The sequence below is a fragment of the Anguilla anguilla genome, chromosome 8 (assembly GCF_013347855.1).
Source record: "Anguilla anguilla isolate fAngAng1 chromosome 8, fAngAng1.pri, whole genome shotgun sequence".
Lineage (NCBI taxonomy): Eukaryota > Metazoa > Chordata > Actinopteri > Anguilliformes > Anguillidae > Anguilla > Anguilla anguilla.
This window is the reverse complement of record NC_049208.1, coordinates 5,448,574-5,466,638: the sequence shown is the minus strand read 5'-3', so window position 1 is coordinate 5,466,638 and position 18,065 is coordinate 5,448,574. Positions and strand designations below refer to the sequence as shown.

General features: G+C 44.9%; 2 protein-coding genes across 3 annotated transcripts in view; one reads left to right on the top strand and one right to left on the bottom strand.

Annotated features, from left to right (window-relative positions):
• LOC118232801 (natural killer cell receptor 2B4-like) overlaps window positions 1-18,065 on the top strand; it is a 112,529-nt gene that overhangs the window by 89,776 nt on the left and 4,688 nt on the right. The window lies entirely within an intron of this gene.
• LOC118232807 overlaps window positions 6,630-18,065 on the bottom strand; it is a 60,175-nt gene continuing 48,739 nt past the window's right edge. The window contains exon 6 of the mRNA XM_035427949.1: window positions 6,630-6,721. Within this exon, the coding sequence (XP_035283840.1) occupies window positions 6,712-6,721 (10 nt within the window). The 3' untranslated portion in view covers window positions 6,630-6,711. The remainder of the gene's footprint in view (window positions 6,722-18,065) is intronic.

Here is an 18,065-nt window from a genome sequence, read left to right as displayed (position 1 = left end):
TAGTTGCCATGACGATGATGTTGACTCCTGTCGGCGAGGTTGTATTTGCTACCTGTGTGCAGTGGGCGTGGTCACAGATGTAGCAGGCCCAGGTGTCTTTAGCAGAGCAGTTCACTGACACCATACAGAACCCTCCAGCAGAGGAAAATAACCCCACTCCCACCTCGGGTGTGGGCGGGGCCACTGCAAAACAACAACCAATCCAATGGGCCAAAGATGTGACACATTGCACCATATAGTCTCATAATAATCTCATACATTAAATTGACAATAATAATCCCATATATTCAAATTTAACCATATAATCTTATAATAATCTGAGAAATATCATCAAGTGATATAATCTCATGATAATCTCAGAAATCACATTTATCTGCAGAATGACAGCATTATTTAAATGCATAGTATTGATGTATTCTCCACCCATATCTTTTTAGCACCCTTATGATTGCATTGTACACAGAGACTGTAAATCTGTGTTATTTCTACCTTGAACTGTAAGCCTGTAGGAAGCAACATCTCTCTTCTCTCCTTCATCATCAATTATCACTGCTGTGTAGATCCCACTGTCTCTCTCCTGCACGTTCTTCAGCAGCAGAGTGAAGTTCTTTTGATCAAATACGGTCCTGATATTATAATCTTCATAAAATTTCAGATGTTTAAACTTTATATTGTATTGTAGTATGGCTGTGGAGTTAAAATACCAGAACAGGGTTTTATTCTGGAGTTTTTCCTGCACATCCAGATGAACAGAGCCCCCCTTACGCACAAACAAGAACTCCTCAGCTCTGGAAACTGGAAAAAACAGAGAAATGTTCATTTTAAAACTTCAAAACAAATTCTGTTCAGCAGATACCATATACACCACACATTATACAGTACAATGAAATACAATACTTTTACAAGCTATTATCATACATTTATGAAAGACTTTCTTACTTTAAATCCAAATCACTTGCAAGCTATTATTGCTCAACAACACATTTTATAGCATCCAAACTAATACAGTAACAAATCACCATTGTATATCCGAACCACATTTAATGGCAGAATGTGTAATACAGTATGAAACTGATATTTGCAATGTACTTCACAGTAAAAAAAATAATAACCATCAGCCTAGTGTATCATTTATGATTTCTGTATTTTTGTGCTGAAAAAATGTGACATTTAAACCTATTCTACAAATTTTCAGGTTGTCAGAAGTTTGTCAGTAGAGCAATGGGGCATCGGTAGAAATTAGCAAGAGACAAATCCTGTAATTATCAGGAAATATCAGGGGGTTCGTTACAACACTGGGGCTTTGTGGCTGGTGTACAGAAAAAGAGTTCAGTGTGTCTAATGGTGAGCTGGCAGATGTAAAATGCCACAATGAATTACCCACACGCACACACGTTCACACACTCATACCCACATGCACACACGCACACACACTCATACCAACACATATGCAAATTTAATCATATAATCTTATAATAATCTGAGAAATATCATCAAGTGATATAATCTCATGATAATCTCAGAAATCACATTTATCTGCAGAATGACAGCATTATTTAAATGCATTAGTATTGATGTATTCTCCACCCATATCTTTTTAGCACCCTTATGATTGCATTGTACACAGAGACTGTAAAACAGTGTGTTATTTCTACCTTGAACTGTAAGCCTGTAGGAAGCAACATCTCTCTTCTCTCCTTCATCATCAATTATCCTTGCTGTGTAGATCCCACTGTCTCTCTCCTGCACGTTCTTCAGCAGCAGAGTGAAGTTCTTTTGATCAAATATGGTCCTGATCTTATAATCTTCATAAAATTTCAGATGTTTAAACTTTATATTGTATTGTAGTATGGCTGTGGAGTTAAAATACCAGAACAGGGTTTTATTCTGGAGTTTTTCCTGCACATCCAGATGAACAGAGCCCCCCTTACGCACAAACAGAGACAAAGACTCCTCAGCTCTGGAAACTGGAAAAAACAGAGAAATGTTCATTTTAATACTTCAAAACAAATTCTGTTCAGCAGATACCATATACACCACACATTATACAGTACAATGAAATACAATACTTTCACAAGCTATAATCATACATTTATGAAAGACTTTCTTACTTTAAATCCAAATCACTTGCAAGCTATTATTGCACAATAACACATTTTATAGCATCCAAACTAATACAGTAACAAATCACCATCGTATATCCGAAACACATTTAATGGCAGAATGTGTAATACAGTATGAAACTGATATTTGCAATGTACTTCACAGTAAAAAAAATAATAACCATCAGCCTAATATATAATTTATGATTTATGTCTTTTTGTGCTGAAAAATGTGACATTTAAACCTATTCTACAAATTTTCAGGTTGTCAGACGTTTGTCAGTAGAGCAATGGGGCATTGGTAGAAATTAGCAAGAGACAAATCCTGTAATTATCAGGAAATATCAGGGGGTTCGTTACAACACTGGGGCTTTGTGGCTGGTGTACAGAAAAAGAGTTCAGTGTGTCTAATGGTGAGCTGGCAGATGTAAAATGCCACAATGAATTACCCACAAGCACACACATTCACACACTCATACCCACATGCACACACGCACACACACTCATACCAACACATATGCAAATTTAATCATATAATCTTATAATAATCTGAGAAATATCATCAAGTGATATAATCTCATGATAATCTCAGAAATCACATTTATCTGCAGAATGACAGCATTATTTAAATGCATTAGTATCGATGTATTCTCCACCCATATCTTTTTAGCACCCTTATGATTGCATTGTACACAGAGACCTTAAAACAGTGTGTTATTTCTACCTTGAACTGTGAGCCTGTAGGTGTAATGGTTTGGGGAGGGAGGATAGGACTGCACCTTTACCACTAGGTCTCGTGAGAGACAGGGAAAGGAAATAAACAAACAAATAGAAGTAAGATAAATGAACAGAACATTCAACCTCACTCTGAGGTAAGGTAAGAAAGGAGCAAAACAAAGGAGGCTGACTGATGGTAGCGTGAATCAAGTCACCAGAAACCCACTATCAGTATAACAGCTAACTCAAACTTGCTCTAAACTATACCAACTTAACAAGTCTTCTTCTCTTCTCTTCTCCTCTTCTCCTCTTCTTCTCTTCTTCTCTTCTTCTCTTCTTCTCTTCTTCTCCTCCTCTTCTCCTCTTCTCTTCTTCTCTTCTTCTCTTCTTCTCCTCCTCTTCTCCTCTTCTCTTCTCCTCTTCTTCTCTTCTTCTCTTCTTCTCCTCCTCTTCTCCTCTTCTCTTCTTCTCTTCTTCTCTTCTTCTCCTCCTCTTCTTCTCCTCCTCTTCTCCTCTTCTCTTCTTCTCTTCTTCTCTTCTTCTCTTCTCTTCTTCTCTTCTTCTCTTCTTCTCCTCCTCTTCTCCTCTTCTCCTCTTCTCTTCTCTTCTCTTCTCTTCTCTTCTCTTCTCTTCTCTTCTCTTCTCTTCTCTTCTTAAATGCTAAGCACCTTACCAGCTCTTTGCGCAGTGAGAATTAGACGCAAAAGCAACAAGCTGTTCTTAGAGGGGAGTTATACAGAATGACACCAGATGGAACTAATTGACCGTAATTAGGACTCCACCAATAAGCTGAGTAGTAGGAAGAATGCTGCACATGCATCAGCTGAATACTCGTGCTCGTTTGCTGAATAGCTCTCGAAATGAGTAGCCGAGTAGCCTGGATAGCACAAAGGAATACGAAACCATGACAGTAGGAAGCAATATCTCTCGGCCGTCCCTCTTCAGTTATCAATGCTGCGTAGATCCCACTGTCTCTCTCCTGCACGTTCTTCAGCAGCAGAGTGAAGTTCTTTTGATCAAATTCTGCCCTGATTTCATAACCTTTATAAAATGTCAGATGTTTAAACCTAATAATGTATTCTAGTATGGCTGTGCTATTAAAATGCCAGTACAGGGTGTTAGACCGGAGTCATTCATATCCCTGCACATCCAGATGAACAGAGCCTCCCTTACCCACAAACAGAGACTCCTCAGCTCTGGAAACAATTTTCATTTTAAAACTTTAAAACAAAATCTGTCCTGCAGATATACGGTATAGCACACATTATATTATCAAATACAAGCAGTCTTACGTGGGATTATTGCACATTTATAAAAGGTTTTCTTTGATTAAATCCAGTACACTTACTGGGTATTTTACACATCAACATCTTTCAACAGCATTCAAAGTTAAACGGCATTCAAGTTAAGAACAAACTCAGCTGTTCAAAATGAACTTGGCAAACTTTCCATCTACAAATGCAGGGCTGTCATGACATGACATCATGAACCAAGGGGTGGGGGGTGTGGGGGGATGGGGATTTGTCAGTGTGTTCACAGACCGGGGAATTGGCGCAAGAGCAATAGCATCAAAACAGCTATCCTTGCACTTTTGCAGCATCATACTCCAGTTAGAGCACTAAGGTCGGCCAACCAGATGCTCTTGGATGTTCCGAGATCCAGGCACAAAAATAGAGGCGACCGAGCCTTTGCACTAGCTGCCCCTAATCTCTGGAACAGCCTACCTTTTCATATAAGAACTGCTCAGACCCTAGAGTCTTTTAAGTCGCTGCTGAAGACCCACCTCTTCTCGTTGGCATTCAATTTCAGTTGAGCTTGTCACCTTGTTTTTATCTTCGATATAATTCTTTTATTACCATGTTTATTGTTTCCTTTTATTCTTATTTTTTATTACTTTTATATTCGTTTTTGGTATTTTAAATCTGTTCAAGCACTTTGGTCAACTGTGGTTGTTGTAAAGGTGCTATATAAATATACTTTGACTTGACTTGACTATCCGTGCCCTCTGAATACTGCACAATGTAAACAACTTTCAATGAAATAAAATAAAAACATTTGAAACCTGTGTTGTGTGGCCCATCCCCAGTTGTGGCCCAAAATGGCCGCATAAACCGTTTATGCCAGCAGTTGACTCTGGTCACAGGATGCACAAACACTGAGTAAGTACTGGAGCAGCCTGTTGAGCTCCTGGAGCTGACCGAATTTCTGAATGTCCCACAACTTCAACAAGAGGATTAAGGCCAGCACCAACAATTCCTGCTCATGTATGTTTACAAAGTATAAAATGCCTACCTAGTAAAAGTGCCTATAGACTGAAAACAAAAGGATGTAAGCAAATGTTGCTTTGCAGATGAAAAAGATGACAAAGAGGTTTGAACCACACAAAATAAGAGGCAAGTGGCCTATTATTTACACACATGTTTCAAATAGATGTGTTTGAAGTGCACTGTACCTGAGAAGAGCAGTGTGGACACCAACAGGATGAACATTTTCAGTCTGAGAAAGGGAGACAACTAGTGATCTGTGGAACTTTCTCAGTAGCAGTTGGATTGTAATGTGTGTGTGTGTGAGTATGTGTGTGTGTGTGTGGTGAGTGATTTTCAAATGGGAGGCTATGCTGTAGTTTGGAATGTATTTTTTTGTTTTAGCCCACAAACAGGAAGTGTATTTTAGTTACAGGCTGCAGTGGCTGCACTGTGGCTGATGAACTGCTCCTGTTCACATGTTCAGTGTCTGTGCAAAGATATCATCACAGTATCACAGAGCTGAGAATGACCATTAAAGGCTTCATGTGCAAAATCCACGCTTAAAAATACACATTGAGCTTAAACGTGCTATAAAACCATTCAAGATATTTTACATTTCTACTTATCAACTGCAATCTACTTGTCAATGCACCATAAAAATATCCAATGTGAAACAAGTGCTTTGTATATTACTACTATGTATAATTATTTATACAGGACGAGGCGGCCCTGATTTGAATTTTATTTTATTTGTCGGAGAGAAGCAAACAGGTTTATCTTCTCAAAGTACACAATCACTTGATCATTTAAAAAAAGCTTCTGCTACTAGTCTGAGTCATCAGACAACATTCAGCATTCAGGCCACACCTGTTCCTGTTTCATGGATTTTTCAGTCTTAAAGAACTGAAAGGCTTCCTTGAGTGAATACAAAATATGCCCTTAAAATTGGTATCTGTGTTTAATTGAATATAGGGGTTACTCACAAAAACTAGTCTGATTTAGTGGAAGTGCATGTGCCCTAGAACTTATTCAGTATTTATTCCATATTTATTGCATGATATTAAAATCAATGCAATTTCATTTGAATTATATTTTCTTTGTTTTTATTTACCATTGCCATACTATCTCATGTTTTCCTTTAATTGAATGCCCATTAAAGATTCATGAGAGCAACAGTATGACGACTTCCAAATAAGAAAACTTTATTATTCATCAGATGATGGAAAATCATCTTTGGCTCAAGTGGATGAAAAGTTAATAATCCAAAAACACAAATTAAGCTCACAGATATAAAAAACATAAAAGCTTGAAACAAAAAACATAAAAAATACAGTTCACATGGCAGCTAAAAATTATTGCAATTAATCACAGCAAAGCTTGGACAAACTATTTCATCTTTTTTTTATACAAACACACACACGCGCACGCAGCACACACACACACGCACACACACATGCACGCACACACACATGCAGGCACACACACACACACATGCACACACACACACACGCACACGCACACACACTTACATACACATACACATACACATGCACAAACACACACGCACAAACAGACACACACACACAGTTATTTCAGATATTAATTCTCTCCTCCCCTCTGACAAACTTATCCTTCTCTCTCAGTCCTCACTGATCTCTGAAAAAAACAACGTAAATAATTAAATTAAACCCCAGAACTGCATCTGAAATTCACACAAACAATACAGCGTGCATTAGAGTGTGTGAGTGAGGGGTAAAATGTGTAAATGAGCAGAAGAGTGTTTGGTGGAGGGTGTGAGTGTGTGGAAGTGTGTGAGTGTGTGGTAGAGTGTGTGAATATGGGGTACAGTGTGTGAGTGTTAGGTAGAGTGAGTGAGTGTGTGGTAAAGTGTGTGAGTATGGGGTAGAGTGTGTGAGTGTGTGGTGGAGGGTGTGAGCATGTGTTAGTGTGTGTGAGTATGGGGTAGAGTGTGTGAGTGTGTGAGTGTGTGGTCGTGTGTGTGAGTAGGGGGTAGAGTGTGTGAGTGTGTGGTAGAGTGTGTGAGTGTGAAGTAGAGTGTGTGAATGTGTGGTGGAGTGTGTGAGTGTGAGGTAGAGTGAGTGAGTGTGTGGTAGAGTGTGTGAGTGTGTGGTAGAGTGTGTGAGTGAGGGGTAGAGTGTGTGAGTGTGTGTGAGTGTGTGAAGTAGAGCGTGTGAGTGTGTGGTAGAGTGTGTGATGGATGGGTAGAGTGTGTAAGTGTGAGGTGGAGTGTGTGAGTGTGTGGTGGACGGTGTGAGTTTGTGGTAGTGTGTGTGAGTACGGGGTAGAGCATGTGAGTGTGCGATGGACTGTGTGAGTGAGGGGTAGAGTATGTGAGTGTGAGAGTGAGGGGTAGAGTGTGTGAGTGTGTGGTAGAGTGAGTGAGTGTTGTCATGTGAGCTACAGTTGGCTTTTCTGCACCTTTATGCTTGTATTCAACAATTTTATTCAAACATATTTAATTTCTGCCTTACTAAAACTGAAATCTACATTCTCATGCTTTGTTGCTTTTTTAAAGCATATTTATTGGCAACCTCACTGCCTTCAACTTCCACATGTGCTGGAATCCATAAGAAATAACAATTAACCCCATAATTTGAATTCTATATAATGTTTGTAAGATTTCTAACACATTGTCTTTTCTACATTCTGAATATTCATACCTGAGGCTCATCTGCACTGAACAGGAATCAGACCATACAACTACCCTAAGAAGCCTTACTTCCTCTCGCCACTGCTAAGCCAGTAAAATGGCAACTATCTACTCTGTGTATATATAAACAGATAATCACTTTAATATTTCATACATATTAGTTTAAATTCTGACAACTGATACTCTAATTCTCTTATTGCTGGTTTTTGACATCTGTATAAATATGGACAAATCCACAATACTCACTTTGTTGGGCAAATTTTCTTCTCTCTGATCTCTATTTCTGTATCCCGCCCACCCGTCCCCCAATAACCCACCAAAAACTGTAATAAGGCTTTGTACAATATACTCTTTGTTGAATGTTGATCACTGAGGCCCTGTAGATTTACCCAATAATATACTCCGTAATACACTCCGTAAAGTCTTCTCCAGCACATCCCAAAGACTTTCAACGGGGTTAAGGTCAGGACTCTGTGGTGGCCAATTCACATGTGGAAATGATTCCTCATGCTCCCAGAACCACTCTTTCACAATTTGAGCCAGATGAATCTTGGCATTGTCGTCCTGGAATATGCACGTGCCGTCAGGGAAGAAAAAATCAATTTATGGGATAACCTGGTCATTCACTACATCCAGGTACTCAGCTGACTTCATTTTATTGCCGCATAATGTTGCTGAGCCTAGACCTGACCCCAGGTCCACCGATCAATGAGAACAATCAAGGGGAGTCATGGGGAGTCACTGTGGGAGTCACTGTGAGAGTCATTGTTGCCGTCGCCGTCATCAGAGTACTGTCTTTGTCATTGATAAAGAGGATGAAATTTGGAGGTAAGGTGCATCAGGTTTTAATATTTCACAAATAAAAGTGAGTTATGAGTCACTGTCATTCAATTAGTGAGTAATGATTCAGTGAGTATTTCCAGATTACATTTGCTATTCCTGTGGCCACACCACCCTGTACCCTTCTCATGGCTAACTGCTGAAGCTATGCAGCCGCACCACCCTGTACCCCTCTCATGGCTAACTGCTGAAGCTAAGCAGCCACACCAACCTGTACCCTTCTCATGGCTAACTGCTGAAGCTAAGCAGCCACATCAACCTGTACCCTTCTCATGGCTAACTGCTGAAGCTAAGCAGCCACAACTCCCTGTACCCTTCTCATGGCTAACTGCTGAAGCTAAGCAGCCACACCACCCTGTACCCTTCTCATGGCTAACCGCTAGTCTGCCATAACATGCCGTACAGTTACAGCAATTTAAATATGAAATTATGGTGTTGTGTAAATGTAAATTAAATTAAATGAATGAATTAATTAATAAAGTAAACAGCTGTACAGAGTGTAATTTGTTGTAAAATGGCACATCAGTGTACACTGGTGTTCACTGCTGCGGTAGCTTGTGGAATAAAAATGCTCTCTGCTCCTACACTCTTAAGTCTGGGCAGTCTGTACCAGACTTGGGTCAAATACAAACACATATTTCTTAGCATCACAAACCTTGCTCTATCAGTACTTAACTTGGATCCAAAAGCTGCTTTCAGGGCAGCATCTCGTTCTCTCATTAATTTCCAGGTATTACCACTTATCCATGGAGGAGTATTTTTTTGTCTGTGGCTATATTTAACTCTCTTTAGGAAATCTTTCATTATAGTTTGGATTGTAAACAGAAAGGCATAGCTGTCAGATTCCACATCAAAATAAGACAGAATACCATTCCATTTAATCCCTTTAATTGCATTTTCAAAGTTGCTCTGTTCTCCCTTAGGTATTCTAAGCTGACCAGGATTTCTTACATCACAGGGACTGAAACGCTTCTTGGCTAATTTTCTAACTACAAATATTAAATTATTGTCAGATAGCCTAGTAATCATATTGAATGATTTGACTATTCTCTCTGGCTTATTGCTAAATACCAGGTCAATCTGAGTCTTTGAAGACTGTATTATCTTGTTGGGGCCTTAATTAACTGTGTAAGATCAAGATTTTCTGTCTTAAGAGTTTTCCTGTTACATTTGTCTTCCCAATTTGTTAAACCCCCCCATTAAAATGACTTCTTTCTCAAAATTACATTCTTCTAACATGCTGTTCAATTGGTCAAAATAGAATTTCCCGTTTGAAGTCCCCAACAAAACTTTATGGGAATTTCCCTATTTCCCATATAATTTGTTCACACTGGACTAAACACTCACCAGTCGGAGACAGAAGAAGATATGACTTTTTTTTTCATTCCCATTGATCCGTTCATGTTTGGGTACCCAGTGTGCTTGCGCATCAGGTGCCAAAAGCACCATAATCAAACATGGCCGCCTCCATGACATGGCTTCTTGCGCCAATGATCAGCTCCCATTGGAGTCCATGGAACCAGAAAGCGGAAGCTGTCTCCAGTTCTGATACATCTCGATTTGATTGCCTGAGCGAGCTCAACCCACTCGCCACGTTAGCACATTAATTGTAAATAGAGAACGTACCACTGTGTTCAGATTTAGGGGGGAGCTCTGATCCCCCCCCCCCGAAAGTGAACTGATCTCCCCTAAAAAAGACCTGAATCCCCCTAGTTGCAATGGCACCGCGATCAATAAACATTGTTTTAAGTCAGTGTGGACATGGTGATCACTCTATTGTGGCTGTGTGTGTGTGTGTGTGTGTGGCTGTATGTGTGTGTGTGTGTGTGTGTGTGTGTGTGTGTGTGTGTGTGTGGCTGTATGTGTGTGTGTGTGTGTGTGGCTGTATGTGTGTGTGTGTGTGTGTGTTTACGCAGTCGACACGCTTGCTATGCGTACAGTCCCGCGGTCACAAATTTTGGGCTGCGCGCGGACCCTCCGGACACGGGCGGATGACGTCATCTACGTCACGAGGACCAAAGCGGACCCTCGCGGACACGCGGAAAGTATGAAGCAGCCTTATTAAGTGTGCAATATCTGTGTGATTACCTGTTGTGACCTGGACTGTTTGACAAACCCCGCTGTGTACCGAACTGTTTTGGCTGAGGACCTGGTTTTTTTGGATATCCCTGGAATGCGGAAAAGGACAACGAGAACGGATTGTGGACTTTGGATTGGTTGCTGAATCTCCCCCTTTCCCTCTTTGTGTGTAAATTTTCCCTAATAAATCCCCCAATTACACTCCAGTTGTGTTTCGTGTGCGTGTTTAGTTATCGAATTGGTGACGTGGAAACCCCACACCCGTGAGCCTGCCACATATGGTGGAGAATGCGGGCACTACCCAAGCTCAATAACTAAACAGACACGGAGCATAATGGAAGCCTTAGTGAAACAACTAGTGGAGACCAACATAGCGCAGCAGGCTATGCATCGGGAGTTGCTGGAGGAACAGCGTCAGCAGACCGCTCTCCTGCGAGCTGAACTCAGCCAGCTAACAGCCGCCCATGCTGCCGTGGCTGCAGGCGCAGCAGTCTCCCATCCTAAACCCAGTATGTTTCTGCTGAAACTAACAGAAGCTGATGACATCGAGGCTTACCTCCAAGCCTTTGAGAGGACGGCGGCTAGGGAGAAATGGCCCCGTGAGCAATGGGCCAGCCTGCTAGCACCCTTCCTGTCAGGCGCGGCACAGAAGACCTATCAGGATCTGACGGCTGAACAGGCGACGCATTACGAGGGGCTGAAAAAGGAGATCCTGCGCCGGTATGGTTACACTCTGATTGGCCGGGCGCAACGGTTCCATGATTGGACGTATGATGCCACAGCGTCCCCCCGATCGCAAATGCATGATCTGATTAGGCTGACCAAGAGCTGGCTAACGGTGGAACCACTGATGACCACGCCCCTCGAGAAAGTGGTCATTGATAAATTTCTACGCTCTCTCCCATTTGAAGCTAAGAAGTTGGCAAGCCAAGCTAACCCGCAGAGCGCGGATCAGCTGGTGGAACTGGTGGAAGGTCAACAGGTGGCTTTGGAGGTCCTGCGCAGCGGACGACCACTGAAGGCGGAACCCTCCACTCGCCCGAAAGAGCGGAAAAGGACGGAGGACCATGCCTGGACCACGACCAGGGATGGAGGGACCCCGATGGTCAGCCCCCCGAGACGACGCCCCTTCCTGAACACAGACGGCAGGAAGTGCTACGAGTGTGGTGAGCCGGGACACATCGCCTGGAGCTGTCCAAACCGTGATGTCCAGATGCCTTCGGCCTCAGCCAGTGAGGTAGCCACCGGGCGTCCCTGCGGGTTGCTGATGGCATGCTGGGCTGAGGAAAGTAGTCCTACCCCTGTTACCCCAGTAAGGGCCAATGGAAAGGACACCACAGCACTTTTGGACTCCGGGAGTATGGTGACCCTGATCCGCCCCGACTACGCCCAGTCCCTGACACCGTGGCCATCACATGTATACACGGTGAAACTAAGAACTACCCTACCACACTCCTCCACCTACAGACCACAAAGGGACAACACACGGGACCAGCGGGAGTCGTCCCAAACCTACCGGTGCCGGTCCTTATCGGGAGAGATTCCTAGATGTTCCGTCAACTGTGGGCCAGTATGTCCGGAGACGTGGGGAGACGAGGGAACCAAAAGGGAGGAGGAAGCCGGAGAGGCGGGAGGGACACCAGAAGGGGTGATAGCCGGATGTGTGGATTCCAGGAAGTGGACCCCCAGGCGTCAACAGAACCCCTCTCTGAGGGTGACGCAGATGATGCAAGACTGGAGGAAGGTGAGGCGAGTCTGGACAGCATGTTCCCGATGGATCACGAGGTGGTGCCAGAGCCCGCCTCTCTAATGGGCCGGTTTGGGACGGCCCAATTGGAGGATTCCAACCTGGCCAGCACTCTCCAGCAGGTGACAGTGGTGGATGGAAAGCCTATCGAGGGGGTAAGTCAGATCACATACCCTCATTTTTCGATAAAGAAGAAATCGTTGTATCAGGTGGTGAAGAAAAACGACGAATGTTTGGAATTGTTGTTGGTGCCCCGACCCTTTGTACAAACTGTCCTGCAGTTGGCGCACTCCCACCTTCTTGGGGCCCACCTAGGGGTGGAGAAGACCTTAGACTGGATCAAGGCGTGATTTTACTGGCCTGGTGTGAAGAGGGCAGTGGAAGATTACTGCCGCAGTTGCCCGGAGTGCCAACAGGTGGCACCAAAACCACACTTTCGCAGCCCCTTAATTCCCCTACCCATCCTTTCAGTCCCTTTCAGCAGGATCGCAATGGACCTGATAGGACCTCTACCCAAGAGCAGCCGAGGTCACCAATACATCCTGGTGATTTTGGATTATGCCACCAGGTACCCAGAAGCCATCCCCCTGCGCACCATGGCTACCAAGGGAATCGCACGGGAGCTAGTCATGCTGTTCTCCCGAGTCGGCATCCCCGACGAGATATTAACCGACCAGGGAACCCCGTTCATGTCGCGAATCATGAAGGATCTCTGCAAACTAATGAAAATAACCCAGTTGCGCACCTCAGTGTACCACCCGCAGACCGATGGATTGGTGGAAAGATTCAATCGAACCCTAAAGCAGATGCTAAAGAAGGTGATGGAGGCGGACGGGAGGAATTGGGACCAGCTACTGCCCTACCTGATGTTCTCGATCCGAGAAGTGCCCCAAGCTTCAACAGGTTTCTCTCCCTTTGAACTCCTGTACGGGAGACGACCCCGAGGACTACTGGACGTGGCTAAAGAAGCCTGGGAACAGCAACCGTCGCCCCATCGAACCATGGTGGAACACGTGGAAGACATGAGAGACCGGATGGCAACCCTGTGGCCCCTGGTACGAGAACACATGCAGGAGGCACAGGATGCCCAAGCGCGGGTGTACAACAGGCGCAACAAAGAGACTTCCAGCCAGGCGACAAAGTGTTGGTGTTGGTCCCCACCACAGAATGTAAGTTTTTGGCCCGATGGAACGGGCCATATGAGGTCCTTGAGAAGGTGGGTGAAGTTAATTATAGGGTCAGACAGCTGGGGTGTAGGCATCTGACCCAGATTTACCATGTGAATTTGTTGAAAAAATGGAATGCACGTGAGGTACTCTACTCTATTCCCCCGAAGAAGGTTACTACAGAGACCAAGCCTGTGGAGGTGCCACTGGGGGAGCAGCTGAGCCAAGCACAGAAGCAGGAGCTGAGGGAGTTGGTCGGCCAGAACCAGGATGTGTTCTCCAGTGAACCGGGACACACCGATCTGGTACAGCACCACATCATCACTGAACCTGGGAAAAAGGTGAAATTGAGACCCTACCGCATACCAGAAGCGAGGAGAGACGCCATCAGGGACGAGGTAAAAATGATGTTGGAAGCAGGAATCATCAAGAGTCGAATAGTGAGTGGTGCAGCCCCATAGTGTTGGTGCCGAAACCAGACGGCACCATTCGCTTCTGTAATGATTTTAGAAAATTGAATGAAATCTCAAAGTTCGATGCCTACCCGATGCCCCGAATTGATGAACTAATAGAACGGCTGGGGACCGCCCGGTTTATCAGCACACTTGACCTGACAAAGGGTTATTGCCAGGTGTCCTTAGCTCCCGAGGCGCGGGAGAAAACTGCTTTCGCCACCCCTGATGGGCTGTTCCACTACAGGAAGCTGCCCTTTGGATTGCACGGGGCCCCACCCACCTTCCAGAGGTTGATGGACCAGGTTCTCCGTCCCCATCGTGAGTATGCCGCGGCCTACCTCGACGATATTGTAATCCATGGGAACGAGTGGGAGATCCACCTAAACCAGGTGAATGCAGTTTTACAGGCCTTAAGGGGGGCGGGACTAACAGCTAACCCAAAAAAATGTCGACTCGGCCTACGGGAGGCTGAGTACCTGGGGTACACGATCGGGAGGGGATGTGTAAAACCCCAGGTGAAGAAAGTGGAGGCGATTCGGGACTGGCCACGCCCCCTCACCAAGAAGCAAGTACGCACGTTTGTGGGGTTGACGAGCTACTACCGGAGATTTGTTCCCAACTTTGCCTCCCGAGCCAGCCCCCTGACGGATCTGACCAGGAGCCATCTGCCCGCCCAGGTGACATGGACCGAGGAGGCGGAGAAAGCCTTCCAGGACTTAAAGGGAGCACTGTGTTCTGGACCCGTGCTGGTGACCCCAAACTTCTCCAAACCACTGGCGGTGCAGACCGATGCGTCCGAAACAGGGGTGGGGGCCGTCCTATCACAGCTACAAGAAGGTGAAGAACACCCAGTCGTATACATTAGCCGGAAGCTGTTACCGCGGGAGCAAAGATATTCCACTGTGGAGAAAGAATGTCTAGCGATCAAGTGGGCCCTGGAAACGCTGAAATATTACTTATTGGGACGGCACTTCACCCTCGTAACGGACCATGCACCACTGGTTTGGATGTCACGCAATAAGGACAGTAACGCCCGGGTCACCCGCTGGTTCCTATCCTTGCAGCCCTTTGCGTTCTCTGCCATCCACAGATCAGGTGCAGCCCATGGAAATGCCGATGCCCTCTCCAGGAGGGATGCTCTAGGGAGCTGGACCGGCCCTCTCTCCCGGTCGGAGCTGAGGGGGGGGGGTGTGTGGCAGACGGCAGGGAGAGGTGAGGGGAGTGGTAATTGAGGGCAGATATGTTGCTGCCTGCTGGCTCCACCCCCGAGCCTTATATGGACTTCCTGCCCCAACGAGGCAAGCCTGGGCTTAATTAAGCCATTAGGCCTAAGTGCAGGGGGATAAAAGGGGAAGCGGAGTGCACAAAGGGCACAAAGTACCGTGAGGGAAACGCGTGTGGTGGAGAGTAAGTGAAAGCTAAAAATATCTGTGTGATTACCTGTTGTGACCCGGACTGTTTGACAAACCCCGCTGTGTACCAAACTGTTTTGGCTGAGGACCTGGTTTTTTTGGATATCCCTGGAATACGGAAAAGGACAACGAGAACGGATTGTGGACTTTGGATTGGTTGCTGAATCTCCCCCTTTCCCTCTTTGTGTGTAAATTTTCCCTAATAAATCCCCCAATTACACTCCAGTTGTGTTTCGTGTGCGTGTTTAGTTCTCGAATTGGTGACGTGGAAACCCCACACCCGTGAGCCTGCCACAATGTGTGGATACACTTTTGTGTGCCTGTTTGGGGTTTTTTTTTAATATGAGGCGGTGCTGTAAGATGGACTATTCACAGCCTTCACACAGGAAGTGTGACAGCGTGAAGAAATGTTTCCAGTTAATGACGATTTGCTCGTGAACCTGGGGGGGGGGAGGGGGGAGGGGGGGGCTTGGTGATGGAGGCGGGGGGGCTTGGTGATTGGTGTACTATGGAAAGAGATCTGCATTAATGAGTGCACTTGTATCTGAGGAGAAAGGTGCATGCCAATAAGTGCACTTCTACCTGAGGAGAGAAGATCTACATCTCTTACATGTCTTATCTCTTAATACATGCCTCTGCTGCCACATGATTTTTTCGTAATGGCGAAAGACCCCCCAACCCCCCTGGGTAGTGGGGTTAGGGCTTCATCTGCTGGTGCAGAAGGTGCTGTTCAGATTAGCCAGCCCGTAGCTGCAGCTATAGGCATTTAGACAGACATTGCTAACGCTTTACAGGGTACAGGGTGCGTACGGAAGTAACATTAATAAGCGGAAGTAGCAGCTTTAATTCCTCGTTCAGAAGCCCATTACAGTTCCACACTGCATAATGGAACCTCTGATCATCATCGTTTTGGCTTTCTCTGCGATCTCAGGTACGGCACCTTTACACACTTTTAGAGTACTCATCTTCTTCATGCTTCTGTATGTTTGTATAAATGTATTTACTGGTCCATCAGGGATATTGTATTCAAATAAATATATTCATGACAGGCGTGTGGCGCGTGGTACCGAAATTAGCCGGAAGGCCATGGCTCCTGCCTCGTTGTTTTGGGTGAGGTTGAGGTTTATTGATGAGACTTTTTTAGGTGAGACTGGCAGTACAAACCGCACTGTTTTAGGGGTGATGCTTTACTACAGTAATTTCTTTGATAAAATGTATTATTGGTTTTAAATACTTGACTCAGGGACCACAATTTCATGAATTTTCTGTGAACTCCCTGGCGTTTGAAACGATGACATTTTTTTTCTTGACTCGACTTTTCGCTCCACAATTTTTTATTTGTAACCAAACAATTCATGTGTGGGCAAAGCGCACATTCTTAACTTTTACTGACGGGTATTTCTTATACATTTTGGTTCCAATATGTAGAAACCACAGCTTTTTTATGAATAGACCCCCCATTTCAGGGCATCATAACGTTCGGGAGAAATGGTGTGATAGGTGTTCCTGATTAGTCTGGTGAGTTCAGTTGCTTCCCTAGCACAGATATAAGTGAGCTTTCAGTATCTAATTTTGAATCTAACCTACATTACATTACATTACAGGCATTTGGCAGACGCTCTTATCCAGAGTGACGTACAACAAAGTGTATAACCATAACCAGGAACAAGTATGACGAAAACCCTAGAGAGAAGTACCAGTCCAAGTGCAGGGAACAACCGCATATTTCAACTTGGACCCTGAAGGTTAAACTGATTAGCACTAACACAAACAAGAACAGCAACAACGCAGTCTATGGAAAAATACAAGCAGTAGTTAAGACAGTTAATGCACCTAAGTCACCTACGAAACAGCTACCTAGTTACAACCCTAAGCTTACAGTCATTTAAGAGATTACAGGGAGGTTGGGAGGGATGGGGAGAGGTGCAGCCTGAAGAGGTGAGTCTTGAGTCGTCCCTTGAAATGGGTCAGTGTCTCAGCTGTTCTGACCTCCACGGGGAAGTCATTCCACCATCGTGGGGCCAGAACAGACAGGAGACGTGTTCTGGAAGCGCAGGTGCGAAGAGGGGGAGGTGCCAGGTGTCCTAAGGTAGCAGAACGGAGGGATCTGGCTGGCATGTAGGGTTTGAATAACTTGTGGAGGCATGCTGGGGCTGATCCCTTGACTGCCTGGTATGCTAGGACCAATGTTTTAAATTTGATGCAAGCTATAACAGGCAGCCAGTGGAGGGTAGTGAGCAGGGGAGTGACGTGGGAGTGTCTGGGGAGGTTGAAGACCAGACGAGCTGCGGCATTCTGAATGAGTTGCAGGGGTCTGATGGCAGATGCCGGTAGACCAGCCAGAAGAGAGTTGCAGTAGTCCAGGCGGGATAGAACCATTGCTTGGACCAGGAGCTGGGTTGAGTAGGTGGTGAGAAAGGGGCGGATTCTCCGGATGTTATACAGGAAAAATCTGCATGCCCGGCTTACTGCTGCGATGTTCTTGGAGAGGGACAACCTGTTGTCCATCACCACTCTGAGATTCTTGGCACAGGGTGATGATGTCACTAAGGTGTCCCCTAGGGAAATGGAAAAATCGAGGAGGGGAGAGGATAGAGCAGGAATAAAGATTAGCTCCGTCTTTCCCGGGT